This window comes from Pipistrellus kuhlii, unplaced genomic scaffold, assembly GCF_014108245.1.
Source record: "Pipistrellus kuhlii isolate mPipKuh1 unplaced genomic scaffold, mPipKuh1.p scaffold_m20_p_14, whole genome shotgun sequence".
Taxonomy (NCBI): Eukaryota; Metazoa; Chordata; class Mammalia; order Chiroptera; family Vespertilionidae; genus Pipistrellus; species Pipistrellus kuhlii.
Window position 1 is genome coordinate 15,345,454 of NW_023425449.1, and position 23,540 is coordinate 15,368,993.

General features: G+C 46.4%; 1 protein-coding gene across 3 annotated transcripts in view; it reads right to left on the reverse strand.

The window, feature by feature from the left end:
* Positions 1 to 2,946: 2,946 nt before the first annotated feature.
* Positions 2,947 to 23,540, reverse strand: part of SYBU (syntabulin) — a 69,019-nt gene continuing 48,425 nt past the window's right edge. For all 3 annotated transcript variants that reach the window (XM_036436796.2, XM_036436795.2, XM_036436797.2), the window contains 5 exons: positions 15,327 to 15,429; positions 8,255 to 8,458; positions 6,807 to 6,956; positions 3,690 to 4,853; positions 2,947 to 3,657 (listed from right to left, as the gene is read on the reverse strand). In XM_036436796.2, coding sequence (XP_036292689.1) covers positions 3,746 to 4,853; positions 6,807 to 6,956; positions 8,255 to 8,458; positions 15,327 to 15,429 — 1,565 coding nt within the window. In that variant the 3' untranslated portion in view covers positions 2,947 to 3,657; positions 3,690 to 3,745. The remainder of the gene's footprint in view (positions 3,658 to 3,689; positions 4,854 to 6,806; positions 6,957 to 8,254; positions 8,459 to 15,326; positions 15,430 to 23,540) is intronic.

Sequence of the window (23,540 nt, forward strand, 5' to 3'; positions counted from 1 at the left end):
CTTTGAATCATTTGGTTTAGACAAGGATGCAACCATTAAGACAAAAATACAATTTGCTCTTCATGATCAGCTGCCTCCAATTTGATATTCAACATAAATATTTGTGTTCCATAGAGAATTCTTTTTTTTTTTTTTGGGGGGGGGGGTGTTCTGGTTACCTCACAATTTATTTTAAAAAAATTTTTAAATTATTATTATTTTTTTACTATATGTTTCTTTATTCCTTCATTACTCCCCACCCCCTATTCGTGCCCCACCCCTCTGTTGTCTGTGTCCATTGATTAGGCTCATATGCATGCATATATTGTAAGTCCTTTGGTTGATCTCTTCCCCTTATTCCCACTGTCCCCTACCTTCCTTGAGGTTTGATGTTCTGATTGATGTTTCTCTGTCTCTGGACTTATTTTTTTAAATCAGTTTATGTTTATTATATTCCACAAATAAGTGAGATCAGGTGATATTTATCTTTGTCTGGCTTGTTTCACTTAGCATAATGCTCCCCATCTCCTTTACCAGCACGCATCTCTCCATCCATTTTGATTTGATAAAGAACAGTGCTGAATTTGTGTGTGATTACATTCATTTCTGAAGCAACAAGTGGAGACCAAAAACACCCTTATAATTTTTCCTAAAGTAAAAATGGGTGGATTTCGCAATGACTAAAAATAAACATAAGGAGGGACTGTAAGGAAGATAACAGCTTCTAGGTATTGGTTTGGGCTGGACTACAGGAAGGGACCTGAGTCAGCATGGCTCATTATTTTGGGACAGTTCCGGTTATTCACCTCCCAAAATAGCTTCCATTCCATTTCAGCCAGGTCTCTGCATGGCTGTGTGCTGAGTGCCCATGTGTGTTCCAATGGGAGCGATGTCCTTTCCCAGACAATCCATCTTCGCACATGCACATCCTCCTGCCCTACATCCCATTCCTTCTCATGTTGCCCTGGGCTCCCCTCCTTCAGCTAATCCTCTCTCCTAGTTCAATTTCTTCCTCTTCTTTGGCTCAATCACCAAGTGTATAAAAGTGCTCTATCTCTCTCAATATTGAAAACTAAAACAAACCCCTGTATCCATATGCCCTTGTAACTACCACCTTCGTCCTTATACCCCCTTCAGTAAAACGAAGGCCCCCTCCAAAAAAAAAAATTAGCTGCATGCGTCAATTTCTACTTTCTCTCTTCTGGTCACTCTCCAGCCCACTTCAGTCTGGTTTCCATGTCCATTTTCTCCAAAGAAATGATCTTGACAGTCACTAAGACTCTGTGGACAAAGCCAATGTAAATGTATATGTTCTCACATTACTCAACTTCTTGGAAGGATTTCAACACAATTGACCGGTCCACTCTTGAATCACTCTCCCTTTTGGTGTTCATAGTATTACATTCACTAGTTTAACTCCTATCTTTGAGCTGCCTTTTATCAGGCTGTTTGGTTGGGTCTTCATCCTCTATCTAAATGTGCAAGTGCCCCAGACTTAGTCTTTGGCCTTCTTTTCTTCTGTACACTCCCTCTGGATGATTTCATCCATCCCATGGTTTTAAATAGTAAATAAAGGCTGAGGAACCCCAATTTTATAGCTCTAGCCCTGACAACTCCCATGATTTTCACATTCATGTATATATATGCAATTACTCACTTGACATTTCCACACAGGTGTTTAATAGACACCTCAAATTTATTTTCCCAAACTTGTTTTTCTCGATCTCTCTATACTCTCAGCGAATGGCACCACCATTGACTGACACAGGTGCTCAAGTTAAAAACCTGAGAATCATCCATCCTTAATTTCTCTCTTCCTTAAACCTTACCTCACCCCCTCCCTACATCTAATCTATCAGCCAATCACAACAGTTCTATCTTCAAAGCTATATCTTCAGGTATTCAACTTAATCTCTATATCCACCTCCAAATTGTCATAATTACTCACCTGGACTATTTACAATAGATCCCTATATGGTCTCTTTGCTTCTGCTGCTCCTGCCTACTTACAATGCAGCCAGAGAGAAGGGGGTAAAGAGAAGAGAGGGAGGAGTCCGGGCAGAGAGGGACAAGGGGAGAGGAGAAACCAGATTATATCATTGTTCTGTCTAAATATTCCCACTGCACTGGGAATAAATTCAACCCAGCCCTACCATGATTTACATGGCACCATATGAACTGGCTTCTTGTCCACTTCTCCAGACCTCCCCTTCCCCTTCACTCTGCTCCAGCCACTGGCCTCCTTGAAGCCCCTAAAGATGCCGAGCCCTCTTCTGCCTCTTGGCCTTTGCATTTGTTCTTTTATTTGCCATATTTTCACGTGACAGGCTCCTTTTCACCCATCAGTGCTAATGTTTCCTTCACCTTGTTTATCTCCTTGGAAGCACTTACTGCTATTTAAAATGATCTTGTTGGCATAATTTATGTCATTCACAGGCAGAATTTTAAGACCTCTCAAAGAAGAAACAGAATCCTCCGCTACTGAAGACCAAGCCGGTAAAGTGCCCAGCATATGAGCACCCAATAAGAATTTGTAGGATAAATTAATTTAACAGCTAGTGCTAAAATCCCCACTGTTAAGTCGATGCTGAGAGGAACCAGGCTGAATGAAATTAAAAAGCAAAACTTATAAATTTATTGTTACATCTGTGAACAGAAGGGCTGAGATGAGAATGTAATAACATCTCTTAAACACTCCTCATGTCTCTTGGCCTGGCTCCTGTCAGAGTGGACATAACACCTACTATGTGCATTATGCTGTCCTAAATTCTTGGTATAATTTATGAACAAAATAGAACAGAGATTCCTGCCCTCAGAGAGTTAATATTTTAGTGGAGGATGAGCAATAACCAAGGCATAGTAGATAAAATATATCCCATTTTCACAGACCACTATTGATAACCATGCAAGGATCTGCTGCTCATTTAATCTTTTTTATCTATCAAAATAAAACTGCAGAGATCATAATTTTATAGGGGGATAAAACATTTATTTAACTGTAAACACTAATCTTTATTTTCGTCATGCCTAAGTGTCTGGTTACAAACAATCTCCAATAAAACGCTATCTATAATAAACAAAAAAAAAATAAGTTAATACACTGTAAACTTACAGACAGTTTCATCAATTAACAGTTTTTAAGAACAAACAAAGCCATGTTTAGACTTTGGAGCTACATTTAGTAGAAAACGGCAAACACTCGAACCTTACCAACCCCAATGAAGACACTAAAGGATTAGCCAAGACTTCTTCAAACCCAGGACTCAAATACACGTTCATTTTTTTGGTTACAGTCCCCCCGCCCCCTGCTACGCACAAGACCACGGGGGATGCTGGAACAGTCACACATCGGAACACAGCACGAAGCAAAGCAGGGAGATCGCATGCCGGCAGGACAGAAGCTTGTCTGGAAAAGTGCAAACTTTGCGTTTTCTCTTCCGGAACCACCAGGGTTAAGAGCGGGCACCTCTGACGACACGCAGGGTCACGGTCACGAGCATGCTTTCTACACCACACGGGCGGGGCTTTTGCCTGGAACCAGGGTCTCCATGCCTTTGGAAGATGCCTCCGGTCCTCCTCTCCGCAGGGAACGGGCTTCCACTAAACATAGTGCAAATCAAACACCGAGGAGCAACACGACAGAACACAGACCAGCCTGGGTGGACCTGCTGCTTCTCCCCCCTACCCCCGCCCCCGGCACCAGGTTCCCCACCTGGCACCACACCGCCTGCCACCCCCTGGCCCACGGAACCACCGCCGCTGCCCTCTAGGTCTGCACGTGGAAGGCGGCGCGGCGGAGCGAGTGCAGGGCCAGCACGCAGCAGCCCCGGAGCAGGGCCCCGATGTTGTACACGGGCCCCGTGCCCCCCCTCTGAGTACTGAACGCCCACAGCGCGGTGGGCACCACGGGGGCAGCCACGGCCAGGAGATCCACCAGGAAGCTGCGGCTCCAGTACTGCCTCCCCGCGGCCCCCGGGAGGACGCCGTCCAACCTCTCCTCTGCGCAGCCTGCGAAGTCCAGCTCTCCCATGAGGCTATTGGCGGGGGCCTGCGTCTGCGCCGTGGCGTCTGGGGTCTCCACGGGAGACAGAAGGGTGGCCGGGTTTGGGTTCTTTGGAGTTAAATCCACCATCAAGGCGGAGATGGACTCCGGGAAGCTTTCTGTGGAGTCAGCCGCTGACTCGGAAGGCGATGCCGAGCGCCAGGCAGAGGGGTCCTGCAGCTGGAGCATGTACTGGAGGAGCTCGGACACCGCGGGGCTGGAGGGCACCATGTCGGTCTGCACGGCCCGCTCCACCACCGCCACCACCACGCGGCCCTCCTCCTCCAGACCTGCCTCCGTGGGGATGATGGCCAGGGCCTCTGCCCCCGGGGTGGAATGCAGCAGCTCCAGGTCGTCCGCCTGGGTGTCGGTGGCCGTGGCCAGCTCATCCAGCAAATCCGAGCCATCCACGCCGCTGTCTCCCACCAGCAGCTCACTGTCCACCCCTTCCTCCGTGACCTGCTCTTCCACCGACATCCCATCGGCCGTCTGGCCCACGGGGGCGTCTCGGGGGCAGCTCTTCGCGGGGGACTCGCAGGGGAAGTCCAGGCACAGCTCATCCCTCAGGGAGCCGCTGTGCGCCAGCTCCATGCTCTGCAGCAGGGACTCCAGCTTCCTGTTCTGGATGTTGATGTCCACGAAGTACTTCTGAATGCCTTTGTCTTTGTCGGCCAGGCTGCTCCTCATGGTCTCGATGACCTGCCTGAGCTGTTTGATCTCTTTCCTGGCCTCCTTGAGGGCCAACTGGGCCTCCACCCGGTGGCACTCCTCTTCAATCCAGTCTTCCCGCATCCGGGCCAGCTGGGACTTCAGCTCCACGATTTCCGTTTCCCTGCAGGGAGAAGAGGAGCAGACCCCCGAGGCTGAGAGACCGGCATCTCTGAGCCAGTGGATGCACAGGCAGGAGACCGAAGACATGAAGCCAGTTTTGAGCATTTTTTCTTTCCCAGGTTAATACCCATAAATAAGCCCACCCTCAACTGTAACATGGCTAAAATAATTCTAATAACTAGAATCAGAATAAAAAACAATCCTATTGTTTTTCCCCTTTCTTTGTGGAGCATCACTACATGTCAGACATTGCATTAAGTATTTTACAAGCATTCTACCTTATTCAATACTTAATATTTGAGCCTGGCTGGCATGGCTCAGTAGTTGAGCATCAACCTATGAACCAGGAGGTCACGGTTTGATTCCCGGTCAGGGCACATGCCTGGGTTGTGAGCTCAATCCACAGTAGGGGGTATGCAGGAGGCAGCTGGTTGATGATTCTCTCTCATCATTGATTCTCTCTCTCTCCATCTCTCTTCTTCTCTACAATAAATGACAATATATTTTTTTTAAAGCCTAACCTTAATATTTGAAATTTTATAATTAGAACACATTAGAGTCTCTCAGTTATCCTGTTATATACCTATTAGAGGCCTGGTGCATGAAATTCATGCATGAGTAGGGTCCTTAGGTCTGGTCAGCAATCAGGGCCGATTGGGGCCTTCTGGCTGCCAGCCAGGGCCTTCCTTTGTTCTGCACTATGCCCAGGTGGCCAGCACACGTCATAGTGAGTGATTATACTCCCAGTCTCTTGGTTGAATACCTAAGGGGACATTTTGCATATTAGCCTTTCATAGATAGATAGATAGATAGTTTGTGGAAGGAAAGTCCATTTCACTTTAAAGAATATGTGTGTGTGTGTGTGTGTGTGTGTGTGTGTGTGTATATATATATATATATATATATATATATATATATATATATATATATATATGCCCCACAATGGGGGTGTGGCTGTTTCAGAAGTTCAGGGGACCCTCCTTTGTTAGAGGGGACTGCCTCCCTGCTCTGGGTGTGAGCAGCTTTGACAGGAGAAGTTGGATGTGTTCCTGACTATTTTTAAATGGCAGGAACACTCAGAGGAACAATCCATACTTCCAGCCCAATGGGTCACATACAGGGAGCCCCTCGTAAGCTCTCTTTATTTCTGTGAGAGAGTGGGTGGCTGTGTGCACCCTCTTGACATATCTGAAGATATGGTGTCAGTTTTGCTGCTTTAAGTTTAGGATTGAATAATCTTCCTCCTATGACTGTTCAAACCCTCACATGGTTTCCTCCAATCACACCCCCAAAGACTTCCAGAAAGTAGGGTCTGACTCTGGGCAACCTCACCCTGGGTTCACAGCTACCCTGGCTGGAGCTCTGCCCATCCATCCTAAGATGTTCCAGGGGAAAACCATCAAGCAGGGAATCTCATCTGCTCAAATCGTCAAAGGTCTCTTCTCTCCCAGATAAGATCTCTAAACATGGGCTGCTTTGTTTTGCTTTTTACCTTAGCACTTGGCCAAGAATAACGAACCTCTTCCTTCAGCACAGAAATAGCCGGCAGGAATCACGGTGCACACAGCCATCCACTCCCTCACTGGTATAAACAGAGCTTACGAGGGGCTCCCTGTGTGTGACTCATTGGGCTGGAAGTATGGATTGTTCCTCTGAGTGTTCCTGCCATTTAAAAATAGTCAGGCACACACCCAGCTCCCCCTGTCCAAGCTGCTCACACCCAGAGCAGGGAGGCGGTCCCCTCTAACGAAGGAGGGTCCCCTGAACTCCTGACACAGCCGCATCTTCTGAGAGACTGGGTTATGAAATATGACAGGGATTAAGTCACATTTCTTCTTTTCTAATTTTCTACAGTGTGGTTTCATATTTCATTTTATAGGAAAAAAAAGAAGGGAAAAAACAACACAAACAAATGCCCTAAGCCACCTTAAGTGTGCAAGGAGCTGGGACTCACCTCTCGTGGAGTCGGTGCTCCGATTCCTTCAGCTTGGTCTTCAGGTGTCTCACCGTCACCTCTTTCTGCTGTAGGGGAGTCAGATACTGCTCCGGATTGGGGGGCTTGACGCCGTGATTCTCACCGCAGGACATGTACCTTCCAGACCGCCTGAAACAGCCCAAGCAACAGAACGTTACCTTTAGTATAAAAAAGGCCCAGGAAGGCCCAGAGAAGAGCTTGAGAAGAAGTGGGGACTGTGTGTTAGGATCTTAAACCTCAGAAACGTGTGGCCTCACCATGAAAGGGGATGGTGATCTACCTGCCAGCCTTAGGATGTTCATTACGTGGAATGTGAGGGTGGTGTGTGGGGAGGGTGACAGGGGAGAGGGAGGATTTTCTCTGGCTTCTGAGTGATCTCAGACAAAATAATACACAATGGTCCAGCTCAGAGGAGCAAGCCGTTTCATGTTAAAGGACAATGAGAGAGGGCAGGCGGGAGGGAAAGAAGGGAGCAAGGGAGCGAGATGACCTAACTTTCCACACAATGTGCCTCTAAGATCCCGATTGTTAGGAACTGAATTCAAATTGTTCTGAAACCAGTCCCTGGAGTGAGTGTGCTGATTCGGTGGGCAGTTTCCTCCTCCTGACAGGAACGAGGCTGAGTGTGTTTGGTAAGAGAGGTGCCTGATGTCCTACAAACCACCGGGAGCTGGAACCCAGCCCCGGTCAGGCTGTACGAGAGCTGACTGGTGAGGACAGGCGCCCAGAGGAAGGGGCTGAAGGAGGTCGGCTGGCAGCTTCTTCCCTGGCTGCGGCCCCAACCCAAGCCACTGCCCTCGCCCTGTTCCCTGAGCCTGCCCTCCAGCCAAGAGGGCCTGCGTCCAGCTCCCAGCCCTCCGTCCCTCCTGTCCTGGCCCTTCTGGATGGGCAGTTCCTTCTTTCTGCCTCCCCAATTCCCCCAAGGACTAACTCATTCCTTGTGTGACCTTCAGATCTCACTTCAATTTCACTTTCTCAGCGAGGCCTCCTCTGGTCCCTGCAGCGCTGGAGCCCTGGCCACCTTAAGCTTGCAGAATCATCTCAGTGAGTTCTTGTCGTGAGATGAGTTAGGTCCTCCTTCTCCTCTGGGTGGTGCGCCCAGGGCCCAGCTCTGTCGCTCCATGCTCTAGTCCCAGCACATCACACGGAACCTGGCACCCACCATGTGGTACTCAACATGTAACTGGTATCTCAAGGGACATGTGAGTGATGCCGTTTTTCTCCCTACCCACCCCCTACTTGGATTGCCGAAACTTAGAGGAGAGATTGTGGCTTGCATTCTTCCGGCAGCAGCCCTTGAACAATGAGCTTGTGTGTGGGAAAGAGAAGTATCTTGTTGCAGAATAAGAGTTGCATAACTATTTTTTTTTTTTTTAAGGAAAACGTACCATATAGGAACCATGAATTGAAAGGGGATCAGAACTCACCTCATGATTGGGCTACAGTCACTTCCTTTGTAGGAGCCCGAGTTGCTACTACTTGGGGAAGAAGGTGCATAGCTGGGATGGGTGTTGACAGGACTCAGCTGATTCCTGCACAGCATGGACAGCAGGTCCTGTTCCCGTGGGGACTGGGGGCTGTTGCCAGACTTGTGTGATGAAGCTCCATTACTCCGCCCATGGGGACCTCGGCTGAGGGAAGAGCATGAAAAAAAGAAAAAGAAAAGTTAAAACTCTTGAGGCTACGGGTGGCCACCACTAATGCTTTACTCTTAGAGCTAGTTACCACAAAAGAAAGCCAAGGTATAGAGTTAGAAAGAGGCAATGCAGTTATTGGTGCACACTGCCCTTGTGAGCAGCCTCCTTCCCACCTGCCTGATGCTCTCTCTCCTTCTGCCCTCCGCACCGGCAACCTCTCCCCCTCTCTGTTCTTTCAAGTGGTTTCTGACCACAAAGCTTGTTTTGGATTAAACCCAGCTGCCTGCCAGGAACACAAGCCATGTAAATATTGATTTGGTGCCGGTTCCTTTTGGAGGCGGTTTTGGATGTGGGGTTGGTTCCAGGACACCTGTTTCAGCTGCAGGTGGGTTAAGGCGATTGGTTGAGTCATTTGGAGAAAGGGGAAGTAGGGGACTGCCCATAAAGGAGGAGGAGAAAAGTAGAACAATAAAATAGCCCACATAAAAGTATCAAGCCTATAATTCTAACCACCTATTTTTTTCACCCCTTTTCTTTCCATCCCCAATAACTTAGCACAACCTTCATCATTGAACTGCTGAAATGTCACAGCCCCCTCTTCGTCCCTGGCCTCTTGTCCTGACCCCTTGGGCGAAGTGGCTGACCCTGCAGCTGGAGGCCTTTCTAAAATGGAATGTAAATATCCATGCCCTCCCAGAAGCCATTCACCGGCCCCCCCTGCCTCCCCAATAAAGGCCAGACTTCTTAGCATATTTGCAAGGTCCAAACCCACCCCCCAGTCCCACCCACCCTCTGCCACGCCCCATACCTCTCCTCTATCCCAGCATTCCAAACGACTTACAGTTTCTTGACAATCCACGCTCTCCATCAACTTTATATTTTTAAGCTTCTAATTTCCTCTGCCTAGTATATTCTCCTCTGCTCCCTACCCTAAGCCTCTGGGTACCTCCTACTTCGAAACTGATGGGAACCTACTCCAAGCAGCCTTCTCTGGATTGTTCCTTCCCACGGCCGGTGTCGGTGCCATTCCTTGTTGCTCTCTAATATTCTGTGAGAACTTCCAACATGAAATGTACCACAATGCATCACCACCCCAACCCTCCTTTCCTGAAAACGAGGGCATGCCATGGGCAGAAACACACAGCCTGGCCTTTTCTGTCCCCGCTAATGCCTGGCACACACTAGGTGCTCCCTGGATGACTGATGACTGAATACACTGGGTTGACATCCTGGCACTGCCACATTGTAGGAACTTAACCTATGGGGATATATGATAACTTCTCCTGTCTTCCTCACAGAGTTGATAGGAAAAATCCAAGAAGGCGCGTAAGGGCATTTGACAAGCTGTTCAGGGCAATTCAACGATAGGGTGTCACCAGAGAAGAAACTTGTTTCCACTTCCCTGTTAATCTGGTCCCAGGGAAGCATTCTGAAAAGATTGTTGGAAAAGGACACAGAGCATCCTGCTTTTTGAGGATCCCCCGCTTGCCACTTCAATTACCGCCGTGTCCAACCGGCACATCTCAATGAGAAACGTGTGTGCAAGGAATGTGAGCGTGCACGTGGTCACACTTGGCTCCAAAGCCACAATTCTTTAAAATCAAGTGCAATGTCAACTCGCTGTCAACCCATAAATCACACACAAAGGGAACGTCACCACGTTGGAAAGTTAAAAGGTTCTTTCCTTTTGAAAGCATGCAAATGGACTCTGTCTCCTCTTCATGAAAAGGGGACGCTTTATAGAGAACAGATGGGCTGATGGCTCTGTGACAAACCACCTCGAGCAGCCCAGGGGCGGGAGGACTGCAGGAGTAGCTGCAGAGAACATGCACCCTGGCTTGAGTTTGCTTCTTTAGACGTCACTTCCAAGCCTGGTACCAACCGGCCTGCTTCTTACCGTGGCTGTGAGGAATGTGGAGGGTTAGCCATTCATTGCAAGTTAGGGCAGACAGCAAAGAACTCCCCCTAACATTGACCTGGGGAATCCTATTGAGTCTACCTTCACCACGGACCTTCTGTGACTCCAGCCCTGTTCCTGGTGCTTTATGAACATTGTTTCATGTAACTGACCATCATGCTGGACATAAAGCTGGTACAGAGGTTATCTCCCTCTCTGTGAAGTACTCAGTAAGTAACTGAGGCTGAGAGAGAGACAAACAAACAAGCAAGCAAGCAAGCAAACGAAAAACTGGCTCAAGAACAGGGAATGAAATCCAGGTCTTTTCACACTGCAGAAATACCTCCTACTTTCCCCAAGTGGAGTATACTGCTCTGAGCTTGTAAACAGGTACATTGGGTCCTGGCTATGTATATGGTTGTGACCTGAAGAATTTGCCACTGACTTCTTCAGTGTAGTATGTGACTAAGACACAAATGCAATTAGATGAGGATTTTGTAAGAACTCATCTGCTCTACAGACTAAAGCAAAAACTCTTAAGCTATTAAGCATGACTAAAGTACAATCAAGTCTTCAAACTTATTCACGTGTATTTCAGGAAATGAATGATTGTAGACTGTAACAGCTAACTTTTTTAAGAGAAAGTACATACGTAACAATCTCTGTTCTGTTCCTTACATTTAGTTTAATCCAAAGTCATCATGGGTGATGATAAAACGTTTCGAAGGAGAAGCAGGGGTTCCATATTGGTCTGGGCTGTGAATAGACAAACCCAATGCTACCCTCCTCAGCCCACCTAACACCCCTGGTTTGGTGAACAAGAATGAAGTCCACAGAGGAGAGACAGAACTCTGCTTACCCCACCCCAAACAGGAGGAGGATAAATGGAAAGTGAGAGACACTGAGACGTGAAGATGGAAACCTCGGAAGGGGCCCGGGTGAATTTCTATGCCCCAGCTGCTGTCCTTTACTTCAGGTCACATTCTTATCAACACCATCATCGTTACCATGATCACTGTTTTGGGCTGAACTGTGTGTCCCCAAATCCACAGGTTGAGGCCCCAACCACCCGTACCTAAGAATGTGACCCTGTTTGAAAACAAGGCTTTCTAAAAAGAAATGAAGTTGAAATGAGGCGATTCGGATGGGCTCTAGTCCAATTTGATGAGAGTCCTTATATGAAGAGGAAAATTGAACACAGACAGAGTAAAGAGGAAAGACTGTGAGGAAATGGGACAAGACGGAGGAGAGAGGCCTCAGAAGAAGCCAAACCCATTGATACCTCCATCTCATACTAATCGTCTCCAAAACTGTGAGAAAGTAAATTTCTATCATTTAAGCCAGTGTTTTTCAACCTTTTTTGGGCAAAGGCACACTTGTTTCATGAAAAAAATCACAAGGCACACCACCATTAGAAAATGTTAAAAAATTTAACTCTGTGCCTATATTGACTATATATAAAGTAATTCTCTTGAATAGGAATCAAATAAACACAAAGAAAGTATTTTATAATTACTTTATTATGAAATATTAAGTAAACAAAATAGTGAAAAATTATAAAATTCTTATCTTGTCTGCACCTACGGCACACCAGGCAACATCTCGCGGCACACTAGTGTGCCGCGGAACAGCGGTTGAAAAACACTGATTTAAGCCACTTCGTCTGTGGTATTTTGTCATGGCAGCCCTAGCAAATTGGTATGATCACCATCACCATAATTGGCACCACCACCATCAGCAACGGCAGCATGAGGTAGAAGCCATGATTACCCCATTTTCCAGGAGAGGAAACTGAGGCCCAGGGCTCGGGTCATGCCCCTAATAAACAATGGAGGCTGAACTCAGGTGCAGGACTGTCTGATTCCAATTCCCAAGCGCTTCTCTTCTCACTTCCGTCTGCCTCTGGTCAGACAGGGTTTTAGTTTAAGGAAGAGAATGCCTCAGATACACCAGTGTTGGCCTTCTGTAAGAAGAGACCATTTGTAAATCTCTAATGTGTTGTTTTTAAAATCACCTATCAAAACGACTCTCACCAACTCCACCTGTCCCTCATTCTTCCCACCCCACCTTTGCCAAATGTTCCCGCCATGCTTCCTCCCAGGAGCTAATTCTCCACAGAGAAAATTCCTTTCTAATAGGATTGAGCCTATTAAACAGATCATAAACTATTACAGAATTTGGCAAGGATACCGGCCCATCTAGAGGAGTTGCCCTCAATGTGTGGGTCACAAAGACAATGTGAAATGCCGAGCTAGTCCATCATAGAAATCTACTCTTGGTGCTCTATGCCTGCATCAGATTTAAAAAAAAAAAAAAAAAAAAAGTTAGGGCCTGACTGGTGTGGCTCAGTTATTAAAGTGTTGTCCTGTATACTGAAAGGTTACAGATTCGATTCCCAATCAGGGCACATAACTAGGTTGCAGGTTTGATTCCCTGGTGTTTCTCACTCCCTCCCTCTCTCCTTCCCTCCCTCCCTCCCTCCCTCCCTCCCTCCTTTCCTTCCTTTCTTCCTCCCTTTCTTTTTTCTCTAAAATCAATAAGCATTTCCTGGGGTCAGGATTTAAAAAAAAAAAAAAGTGAGGGTAATGGATAGAATATTTCCAACTTCCATTTCCCATCTATGAAACATACATCTGATTTGCACATAGTTACATTTATCTATTTTATGTTTGACATCAATTTTTAACCACTTAGAGATATCGTGAATTCCAGACTAGCACATTTTCTCCAAGTCACTCAGTATTACTGGCATTACCTTGGAATTTAACCATAAACACAAATTCTGTTGAAAGGCTTAACAAATTTGGCTTCTTCTTCAGGACATTTGTTTTTTTCCTTTTGCTTCTTTGCTCTTCGATGCCTGTACCATGGGTATGGGCTAATTTCTTGAATGGGTGAGATTAGTGGGTTATTTTCAGAGCGAGCCCCATCTGACTTATACAGAGAACGTTCATATTCACCGTCCTGTGATCTCAGAGGCAATTTATTTCCAAAACAGATGGTGTTTGGGAACAGAACGACTGCTTTTTCACGTGGACTTCGCTCTTTTGTTACAGGTTTGTCTGGCTTCGGCTTTGTTTTCAATAAACTCTGCACCGTGGGTCTCGGGTCCCTTTGTAAACATCAGCCGAAGCTGCGGCCTCCCCAAGGGGAATGGGAACTGACTCCTGGAAATGCCAGGTTTTAGGAATGAGACAGCTTTCCTCCAGGAAGGGACCTTACAACAACATGCAGTCCAACCTCTTTCATACACATTTGGACACTGAGGCCCAGGAGAGCCACGTGGCATCCCCAAAGTCTGAACACAAATCACCCCCCTGTGTCTTATGGCTCGTCCGTAGCTTTGTTCAGGTCTCTGCTCAGAAGTCTCCCAGAATCCCCCTACCCCCCATTACTCTCCTGTAGCCTTTCCCTGCAGGTTTTAAAGGGAATTACAGCCTGAATCGGTTTGGCTCAGTGGATAGAGTGTCAGTCTACAGACTGGGGGGGAGTCCCAGGTTCGTTTCTGGCCAAGGGCATGTACATTGGTTTCGGGCACATCCCCAGTGCGGGGTGTGTGTGTGTGTGTGTGTGTGTGTGTGTAGGAGGCAACTGGTCGATGTTTCTCTCTATCGATGTTTCTAGCTCTCTTTCCCTCTCTCTTCCTCACTGTAAAAAAATCAATAAAATATATTAAAATAAAAATAAAAGTAATTACATTATTTATGCACTTATTCTTTCTTCCCCTGCTAGAAGGAATGTAATTTTCCTGGCGTTTTGTTTCCTGCCCCATCTCCAGAACCTGTCTTATAGTAGATGCTCCACAGATACTTGTAGAACAAGTCGCTGATGGTGGCAGAGAATCCCTGTCCCGCCCAGTGTGAAGAGGCGCCTGTGTCCCCCAGTCCTCTCCCCTCTCCCCAAACAGCATCCGAGGCGAACCCTGCTGATGCTTCCTACGCTAAGCACTTCCCCTGTTTCCACCTGCCTCCCCTCAGGAATCTAGATTATGGATTCACCCTTTCTTTCTTCCAGCTGAGCTTCCTTTCCTTTATGAGCCCACACTTGACCCAAATCAGCCAATCTAATCATGACAATAAACCTTATGAGGTGGGCCTCACTGTAGTCCTGTTTTATTTTTTTAATTTATTTTTCTTTCTTTTTTTCTAAGTATATTTTATTGATTTTTTTACAGAGAGGAAGGGAGAGAGATATAGAGAGCTAGAAACGTTGATGAAAGAGAACCATCCACCAGCTGCCTCTTGCACACCTCCTACCGGGGATGTGCCCGCAACCAATGTACATGCCCCTGACCAGAATCGAACCTGGGACCTTTCAGTCCACAGACCGAAGCTCTACCACTGAGCCAAACCGGTTTTCGGCTGTAGCCCTGTTTTACAGACGAGGTGACTGAGGCTTGGAGAAGCTAAGCTACTTGCTCAGGGCCACGCAGCCTGTAAGTGAAACTGCCATTCAACCCAAGGCAGCCTGACCCCAGAGCCCACACACTTTCCTATGCCTAGGAACGTCATACTTCCTTCCCCGAGTACATATTGGGATGACCAATATTTATGCTTATATATAGTGTATGCTTCTTGCACCAAAATAAAGAAAAGGAAGCTCAGCTGGAAGAAAGAAAGGGTGAATTCGTAATCCAGATTCACGAGGGGAGGCGGGTGGAGCTTGGAAGGCTAGCTGGAGGCCCAGGTGAGTGAGCACACCGGTGAGAGAGGAGGAGAACGTGGACTGGACCCGGAGCCGAAGGCTGGCTGAGAGGTGACAGAGGCCACGCCGCCACGTGGCCACAGGAGGACAGGCGGGAGCGAAACACCCATTTCTAATCCCTAAAAACCCCCCCACAAAACCCACTCACTGACCAAGATACGGCTGGACAGTCCTCTGGGTGGCTCTCTAGAAGCATCAAGTCCAGGGAAGCCGCCCCGCGGGCAGGGCCTTACTAACCACAGGGCGGGAGACGGTGCCTACTTGCGTGAGAACGAGGAGCGCTTGCTTCCTGCCGCAGACATGTGGACCTCAGGCGCGGAGATGCTGCCCGTGCTGCTCGAGGAGCTGAAATCGGCTTCGCTACCTGCAAAACAACAGGGGGAGAAGCGTGAGGGGAAGGCAGCCCAGGCCGATGGCCAGCGCCCGGCCCCCCCCGGGGCCCTGGCGGCCTGCCTGTGCACTCTGACTCCGCACCTGCCAAGATTCCAGAGCTCCCGGCCCGTGTTCCCCGCAGCAGCCAAGGGAAGGCGCACACACAGGGACATGGTTCGTCAGCACAGCCTAGCAGCACAGGAGGCTGGCTGCATACGGATGTCCGGCGTCCAGCGGGCTCTACCCACAGTGGGGGAGACACATGCATCCACCCTGTGAGTCACAGGCCCTCCCCACAGCACCCACGGGCCGGCCGAGCTGCAGGCAAAACGACTCCAGTAGTTTTTTTCCCCCCAGAGAGTTCGTCTCCAGGCTTCTGCAGTCAGCTAGCCACACGTGCATTTGGCACTTCGGGGTCTGGAGATGATCAACCAGTTGGAGGCGGTCAGGAAGCAAGCCTGGGCTCCAGAGAAGTGTTGGAACCGCGCTATCTGCTTATTGCCTTGCTCTGACTGCGGCTGCAGTTCTGCTATAAAACAGAACCTTAACGAAAAGCAGGCATGGAGGGCTTCCAAGCAGAACGAAAAAAAGGTCACAGTGACGGAACCGCTGAATTAAAGGGAAATTGGAAATTTTAGGTGTTTTCTGGGGTGGTGGTGGTGGTGGTGGGAGGATTGGTCATTCGTTTAGGAGGATTGCAGTATGTCTTGAGTACAGACTACAGTTTGGTATGTAATTAGAAGAGTGGTAGAATAATTCATGTGAATCCCGTTTGCAACAACAATAAGTATGTGGGTCTGAAATGGTAATGAAAATATCCCATGGCTTGCATGGGGAAGTGAAGGGGAGGGGAAGAGAGAGGCGAGAGGGAATAAGTGGGAAGAAGAAAGAGATGAAATAAAAGATGAAATTCCACTTGCTTTCAGAAAGCAAACCAAGGTGTACAAGTTATTTGACCTTGTCTCTCAACTCCTACAACACAACTCCTGACTCTCTGGTCTAGAACCCAGAGCCAGCTCACATTAGTGAATTGAGGAAAAAAATGAATAATTAAAAAAATATATATATATATATATTTCTTTATTTCAGAGAGGAAGGGAGAGTGAGGGAGAAAGGGAGAGAGGGAGAAAGAGAGAGGTGGGGGAGAAACATCAATAAGGAGAGAGAATCATTGATTGGCTGCCTCCAGCACATTCTATACTGGGGATCGAGTTCACAACTCAGGCATGTGCCTTTAGCCGGTATCGAACCTGGGATCCTTCAGTCCGCAGACCAACGCTCTATCCACTGAGCCAAACAGCTAGGGCAAAAAAATGAATAATTTAAATCCCCTAAATTTCTAACAGGCAGTGAACAATGTGATTATAATAAAAACGACTTCACGAGTGCCTAGTAGGCTCCAGGCCCTAAAGGAGATGCTTTCTACTCTTCATATTTTTGACAACTTTGTAATGCAGGCATTGATCTCACTGCTCCACAATGGAGGAGACCAAGGCTCATTTGTGCAAGGTTTGGGAGTGGCAAATCATGCCCAAATCCTCGTGCCACTTCCATGAACCACGCTGCATCCTTAGCAAGGCCGTGGGGAATGCGGGGACACGGGAGAGTTCTACCATCCCGCTAACTGGCAAGATGAGCCATATGTGCAAGATGTGGCCAGACTGGCCCACTGAGGAGCAGATCCTGTCGCTGACGGGTTGTGTTACTAGTAGATTTGCTAGAAGGGAAGGTAAGCAGCAGCAAGGAGATCAATCCCTCCCCTGGCTGCCAGTACCTCTCAGGAAGTCCAGCCTCTTCTGGGAAAGAGATCAAGAATGATCTCTGAGCACAGGAGACAGTAGTGAATTTCACCTCCCAGCAGAATTCTGGGAGGATTAGGCTGGCAATTTATCAAGATGGGCCAGGCTAGTCCTTATGGATTTCAGAGACTTTATCTAATGATAAATTGAACTCCAGAAGCTCCCCGAACCTAATTAGTTGCCTCTGAGAAAGGCACTGGCTAAGTTCGTATTTTAGTCTCAAGGATGCACAGCTGGCAGTGGTACCCAGAAACACGCTAGTCTGGACAGCCTCGTTCAACCAGCTTTGTATGCTAGTAAATTACCAGGTTGGCTATTAATCATAATGGTGGAAGATTTTAAAAAATAGATACTGTGTGCCTGGCTAGCATGGCTCAGTGTTTGAGCATCGACCTATGAACCAGGAGGTAACAGTTCCATTCCTGGTCAGGGCACATGCCTGGGGTTGCAGGCTCAGTCCCCAGAGTGGGGCATGCAGGAGGCAGCCCATCACTGATTCTCTCTGATCACTGATGCTTCTGTCTCTCTCTCCCTCTCCCTTCCTCTCTGAAATCAATTAAAAAAAAATTTTTTTTTAAATAGATACTGTGGCTGCAGCCACCAGATTTCCGATATCATTTCCTAATGTAAAATTATTACTGGGTAACATCCCATTTTGATTTCCTAAAGGATACACAATAGCCATCAATCATAAGTTAGCTGCCTGCACAGAAAAAGGAAATTCTACAAGAGAAACAGACAATTGCCGAAAATCCACCATTTCCTCCTGATGCCTTTGATCCGTGGTAATTAAGTTCTCTGAACTGAAGGGACACTTCATTGCTACAGGAACTAAATAATTGACTCATTTGCAGACCCTCATGTCACTGTGTTCCCGTACTTTTTGAACTTATCTTCTGCACACATGAAAGAGATTAGAAGGCTCATTCAGGGTACCCAATAGATGCATTCAGGATTATTTGAATAATACAAAAGAGAAAAAAAAATGCTACTTCTCAACTACTTCAGTTTATGATTTGCAAAACTATAACTATTTCCAGTTTGGTTAATGCAATGTAAAGTCAACACACTTGATTTAAGGGCTATACAGAAAAGTCAATTTTACTGCAACACCTGATGTACTTCCCCCATTTGCTGAAGCAAGATAACTAAGAGGAAGGTGGGAGACCTGACCCGCCCCCCCTCCCAATTTATCTATTAGCTGGCAACACAGACACAGGGAAGGGAGGCACTCTTTATTCATTTCCTTTAAACAGTGACTGCAATGAGGGTATTGTTGTGGAGGCTGTAGTTCATTGCTCTGTTGGTACTGAAATCATACAGAGTACCTAATCTAAAAATACAGGTCCCGAGACAGATAGGGCCTCTCTGTGCCTCAGTTTCTTAATTGTGAAATGGAGATGATAATCATAGCACCTGCCTCATAGGGACAGTGCAAGCAATGCATGTATTCATATAACCTGATCTCCATTGTAAGCTTTCAATAAATGTTAGCTGCTGTTACTCTGAAGATGTTAAAAAGGCAATGGTTAGTATATTATACATTTCCTTTGTAGATTATTTAGAAAACAGCAATGGTCGAGAGGGGAAAATGTAGTCTATAATTCATTACAAAAAAATAAATAAATAAATAAAAATAAATAACAAAAACAACTATAATCTTTTGACATGCAACTCTTTAGAATTCAGACTTAACACACTATCATGTAACCTAATTGTCTTTCTTATAATATGTGATATCTTGAAAGCAGAACACATTTTGTTTCATTAAATCAATGCATATGAGGCTATTTCCAGTTGTCCTACTATTGATAACAAACACTATGCGCCAGAAACTATCCTACACATCTTCTGCAGGTTAAGTCATTTCTTTCTTGGGAAAGCACAGGCCCTATGAGGTAGGGACATTGACAAGGCAGAAAAGTTGAATGACACAACAACAGTGACACAAATAATAAGAAGTAGAGGCAAGACTGGGACCCACGTCAGCTGACCCCAGGGTTCATATTCTTAAACACAGGCCTACCGTAACCTAAACCAGTATACTTGAGCATACAAACTTATATCCTTGTCTACTCAGTTCTTTAATTCCCAAAGGTAGATTTTTAAGCCAGACAGTATGCTCAATTTAAACACTTTTAGTATTTCAATATCATTAAGTAAGAAAGACTTTCATCATTTAATATTTAAGGTTTGCCCCCATCTGCTTGTATGCAGACACCTAACTGGGAATCTCTGATGTCACAGGGAATGCTTGGACAAAGCACAGAAAATAAGATTTGGCCACTGAAGAGTCAAACTTGGAAAGCGGAAGGGAATTTAAAATATGCATATCCCCGTCATCCTCATCAATACTGTCTTTGTTCCTTATCAATACTGTCTTGGATTGGCTGCTGAGGTTGGCAGGACTCCGCAGGCAGGATGAACTTGACCTTTAAGACACCGTGTGGCGCCAGTCCTGATGCCTGAGCACCCTGCCCCCTGACGCTGAAGGCATTTCCCAGCTACAGGCTATGCTCGCTGGCCTCCAGAAATCCCGGTGGTTTTTCATTTGGTAGTCTTGCTAGATTCTATTGGGAAGTGTTCCTTTATTCATAGCACCAGGACATCAAGCATTCTCTGCATGTGATGGTGAGGCTGGGAATTAGAGAAGGAAAAATGCAAACAGAAAGAATATGTGCAAAAACGGACAACAAAACTTACTTTTAAAAACCACTACCTGTGATCTGGTCTCTAGGATGCAATTATTTTTGCCTGCTTTTAGGATAATGTGCCGTCCTCCTACATCAGAAAACATCATGGGCCTCGGAGGACAGCGATCCTGGCTCTCCAGAGTTGTATGAAGTCATTCTAAACCAGAGCTTGCCACCATCCCAAACCTTCCTTTATCCTCAGGGTGTCACCACAAAGCTATCACATTAATTCAGGCTGGCCACCCATATCCCCATCTCACATAGAGGCAGCAAATTAAAAAAGAAAAAAGGAAGAAAGGTAGAAAAAAGCCAGTCCCTCATCCCTTCCTCCTCTCATCCCCACACAGAGACACACAGATCTTTTATTTAAAGCTCTCCGGGGAGGAGAGACGAGCCATCTTCACTGAAGCCAAGCAAAGCTATCAGGGAGCAGCTGGGCCAGTGGACAGATGTAATTAGAGGAGACACTATAAAAGAAGATGCTCTGTAAGGCGTGTTCAGGAGAACTGACTTTTAGCTGCAAAGCTTTGGGGTGGGGGAAGCCAAGGAATCAAACAAATCCTTCACAGAGGACTTTCATTTTAGATTTTACAAACTATTCTTTGAACCTTCTAGGGGGTTTATCTTAGAAAGGGATTTTTAAAAAAATATTGTTTCAGAGAGAGGAAGGGAGTGAGAGAGAAGGACAGACGCATCAAGGATGAGAGGGAATCCTTCATTGGCTGCCTCCTGCACTCCCCCTACAGGGCATCGAGCCCACAACCTGGGCATGTGCCCTGACCAGGAATAAAACTGCTATCTCCTGGTTCATGGGTTGATGCTCAACCACTCATGAGCCACACTTTCTAGGCAGAAAGGGAATATTTGATCAAAAGGTCAATCAATTGATTGGGAAACTATGTAAAAAGTATGGTTGCATTTCAAAACAGAAAGTCTTCCTGAAAAATTGTAAGCATCATTTCCTTTTATATCATAATTTCAAAAAAGGTTTATTTTCATTCTGATTGATGTGCAATGAATGGAGCTACCATAAACACAAAAGCATACACACACACACACACACACACACACACACACACATATGCACAAGCATTTAAAAACAAAAAGTTCAAATTTAAAGTATTTAGAAGTGAATAATTTTGTACTGATAAATCTACATAAAATAAAATCGTTTATGGGAAAATAGTAGTCAGAATCAAATAATACATTTAAAGAAATTATTTGCAACATAGGACAGATTAAAAGCTAATTCGCCAAAGCTCATACGAAATTGAAAAAAAAATAAATAAAAAGAACAGAAAAATGAGTAAAGGACACGAACAGACGGATGACAGGACAACAGAGGGAAAAAATGAGCAACATACATGAAAAGCCATACAACTTCACATATAACATTAAAATGTAGATGAAAAGGAGACTTCCTTCATCTGGTTGGCATAACAGTAAAAAGTCAAAGCTTGCTAACGGTGGTTCTGTGCAGGGTTTGGGAAACGCTCTGGGAAGGTTTCGTGAGAGTGCGAACCGAAGCAGCGCACATAAATCTGCTTGGGATGCACAGAGGCATCCGAAAAGACAACACAATTATCTGCGAATAAGGACTCCAGTAGTGAAAAGGAGTGGCGCGCACCTGTGCGTGCTGAAGGGGAAAGGTCAGAAACTCGCGTATTCCTTAAGAAAAATGTGACGCAAAATATCTGCTTGTGTGTGAGCAGCTCTTCACGTAACACAGAACCTGGAGGGACTGAAAAAGGTATGATAACAGGGCTTTCGCTGGCAAGGGGACGGCAGGGCTATTGAGAGACTCTTGTTTTTATTCTCTGTCATTGGGGAACCATGTGGCTTTTCTAACCACGTGCATGTACTCTTGTTATAGGAATTATAACGAGGGGCCCACTGCAATTAAGGGCAATTAGTTTTGTCCTATTTTTTTTTTCTTTCTTAAGAAAGCCCCTATATTTCTTAAAAGAAAACGTTACTTTATAATAAAAGTAATTAAACCATGTAATGTGCTATTATTAAGAGGGCTCTGGAGGGAAGCCGCCTGGGTGTGGATCCTGGAACGTTTCTCTATGGAGCCTTGAGCAAGCCATTTCCTTTCTCTCCGCCTCAATTTCCTCACCTGTAAAATGGGGGTGAACTTATCTATAGTAAGTACTACTCCAGGGTGGTGGAAACTAGGTGAAACATGTGCCCGGAAGAGAGCTAACGCTCAACGTGTTAGCTTTTATTATTTCATAGCTAAACCTATGGCATCCATGGCTAACGGGCCAGGAGGGGGCTTTTCAAACACCGTTCCCTAAAATAAGCCCAAGTAGGAAGTGCCTTCTTCCCCTGAAGTCATGCATTTTATAAACACTCCTTTAAACATGTGGTTTTTCCTCAGCCATTCTTCAGTGGAGACCATGTTTCTTTCTTTTTTTTCTTTTTTTCTTTACCTGTGTGTGTGTGTGTGTCGAACTCAATCAGAGAAGGGGCCAAAATCTAAAATCCAGCCTAAATCGCGGGCCGAATTGTTTACTGAACAGTCATAAACTGTCATTGTGATGGAAACGCAGCGGAGTGCAGTGATGACAGCGCGGTGCGGGCCACATTGCAAGGCCTGGCGGGACGGATTTGGCCCGCGGGCCTTGTGTTTGACACATTGAATAGACTATGTCTGAAGATCTATGGTCCTGAAACAAACTTCCCATGATGCCCCTGGGTTAGAACCCTGCCTTCAGCGAGCCCCAAGGAAAACGCGCTCAGGTTCACAACAGCTTCATCTTTGCAGAGGCCAGACACCTGCGCTAGTAGCTTTGACGGTCCGAGAAAGGGAGGGAAAGATCGTGGGAGAGGAGGGACAAGAGAGCCCACAGGGCCAAGGCCAGCTCCACCTAGTTCACTCCTTTGTCTGGAGCTGGCTCAGCCACCAGTCCTGGCAGAGACACAGGCAATCCACCCGCAGACCAGGAAAAGAGATGATAAACAGGTTGTAAAGGGACCGCACGCAGGGAAGGAGGAGGAAGTGGACATTTCTGACCAGGGTGAACATTTATGCATTTCCTAGAGGGCCCCAGGATACATGTAAGTCTCCCTCTACGTCACCTCCCGGGCATTGGCCAACCTTAGGAGAACACAAGGTAGGAGAATGGGTGCTGTGTGGCTTTGTGACTGACCACCCAACTTCCCTGGGCCTGCTCGCTTCATTAGTAACACATAAACAGGTGGCCCTGTCAATTGAACAGAGATGGCCGAGAGAATGCTGGAGAAGACATCAGGCAGTTCAACCAGAGAGCCAACCAGATGCCTTGCACTACTCAGCATTGCCAGAAGGAGGCGCCAGCCTGCAGATTCACACCCACAAAGTCCATCTAAAGAAGGTGCCCTAAAAGCCCAGCTCTACCTCTCAGTAGTTAATGTGTTCTTGGCCAAGTGTTTTTAACTTTTCTAAGCTTTAGTTTCCTCCTTTATGTACTACCCATGTATATACACACATATGTATATATTTTTAAAGGTTAATCTGTTTCTTTCACAAGAATTTACTGAGCATGCCCACAGCGACCCTTTTGTCCCTGGGTTGTTCAGACCCCGGGTGGCCCTACAAGATCAGGAGTTACCAGCTGGGTTTGGCG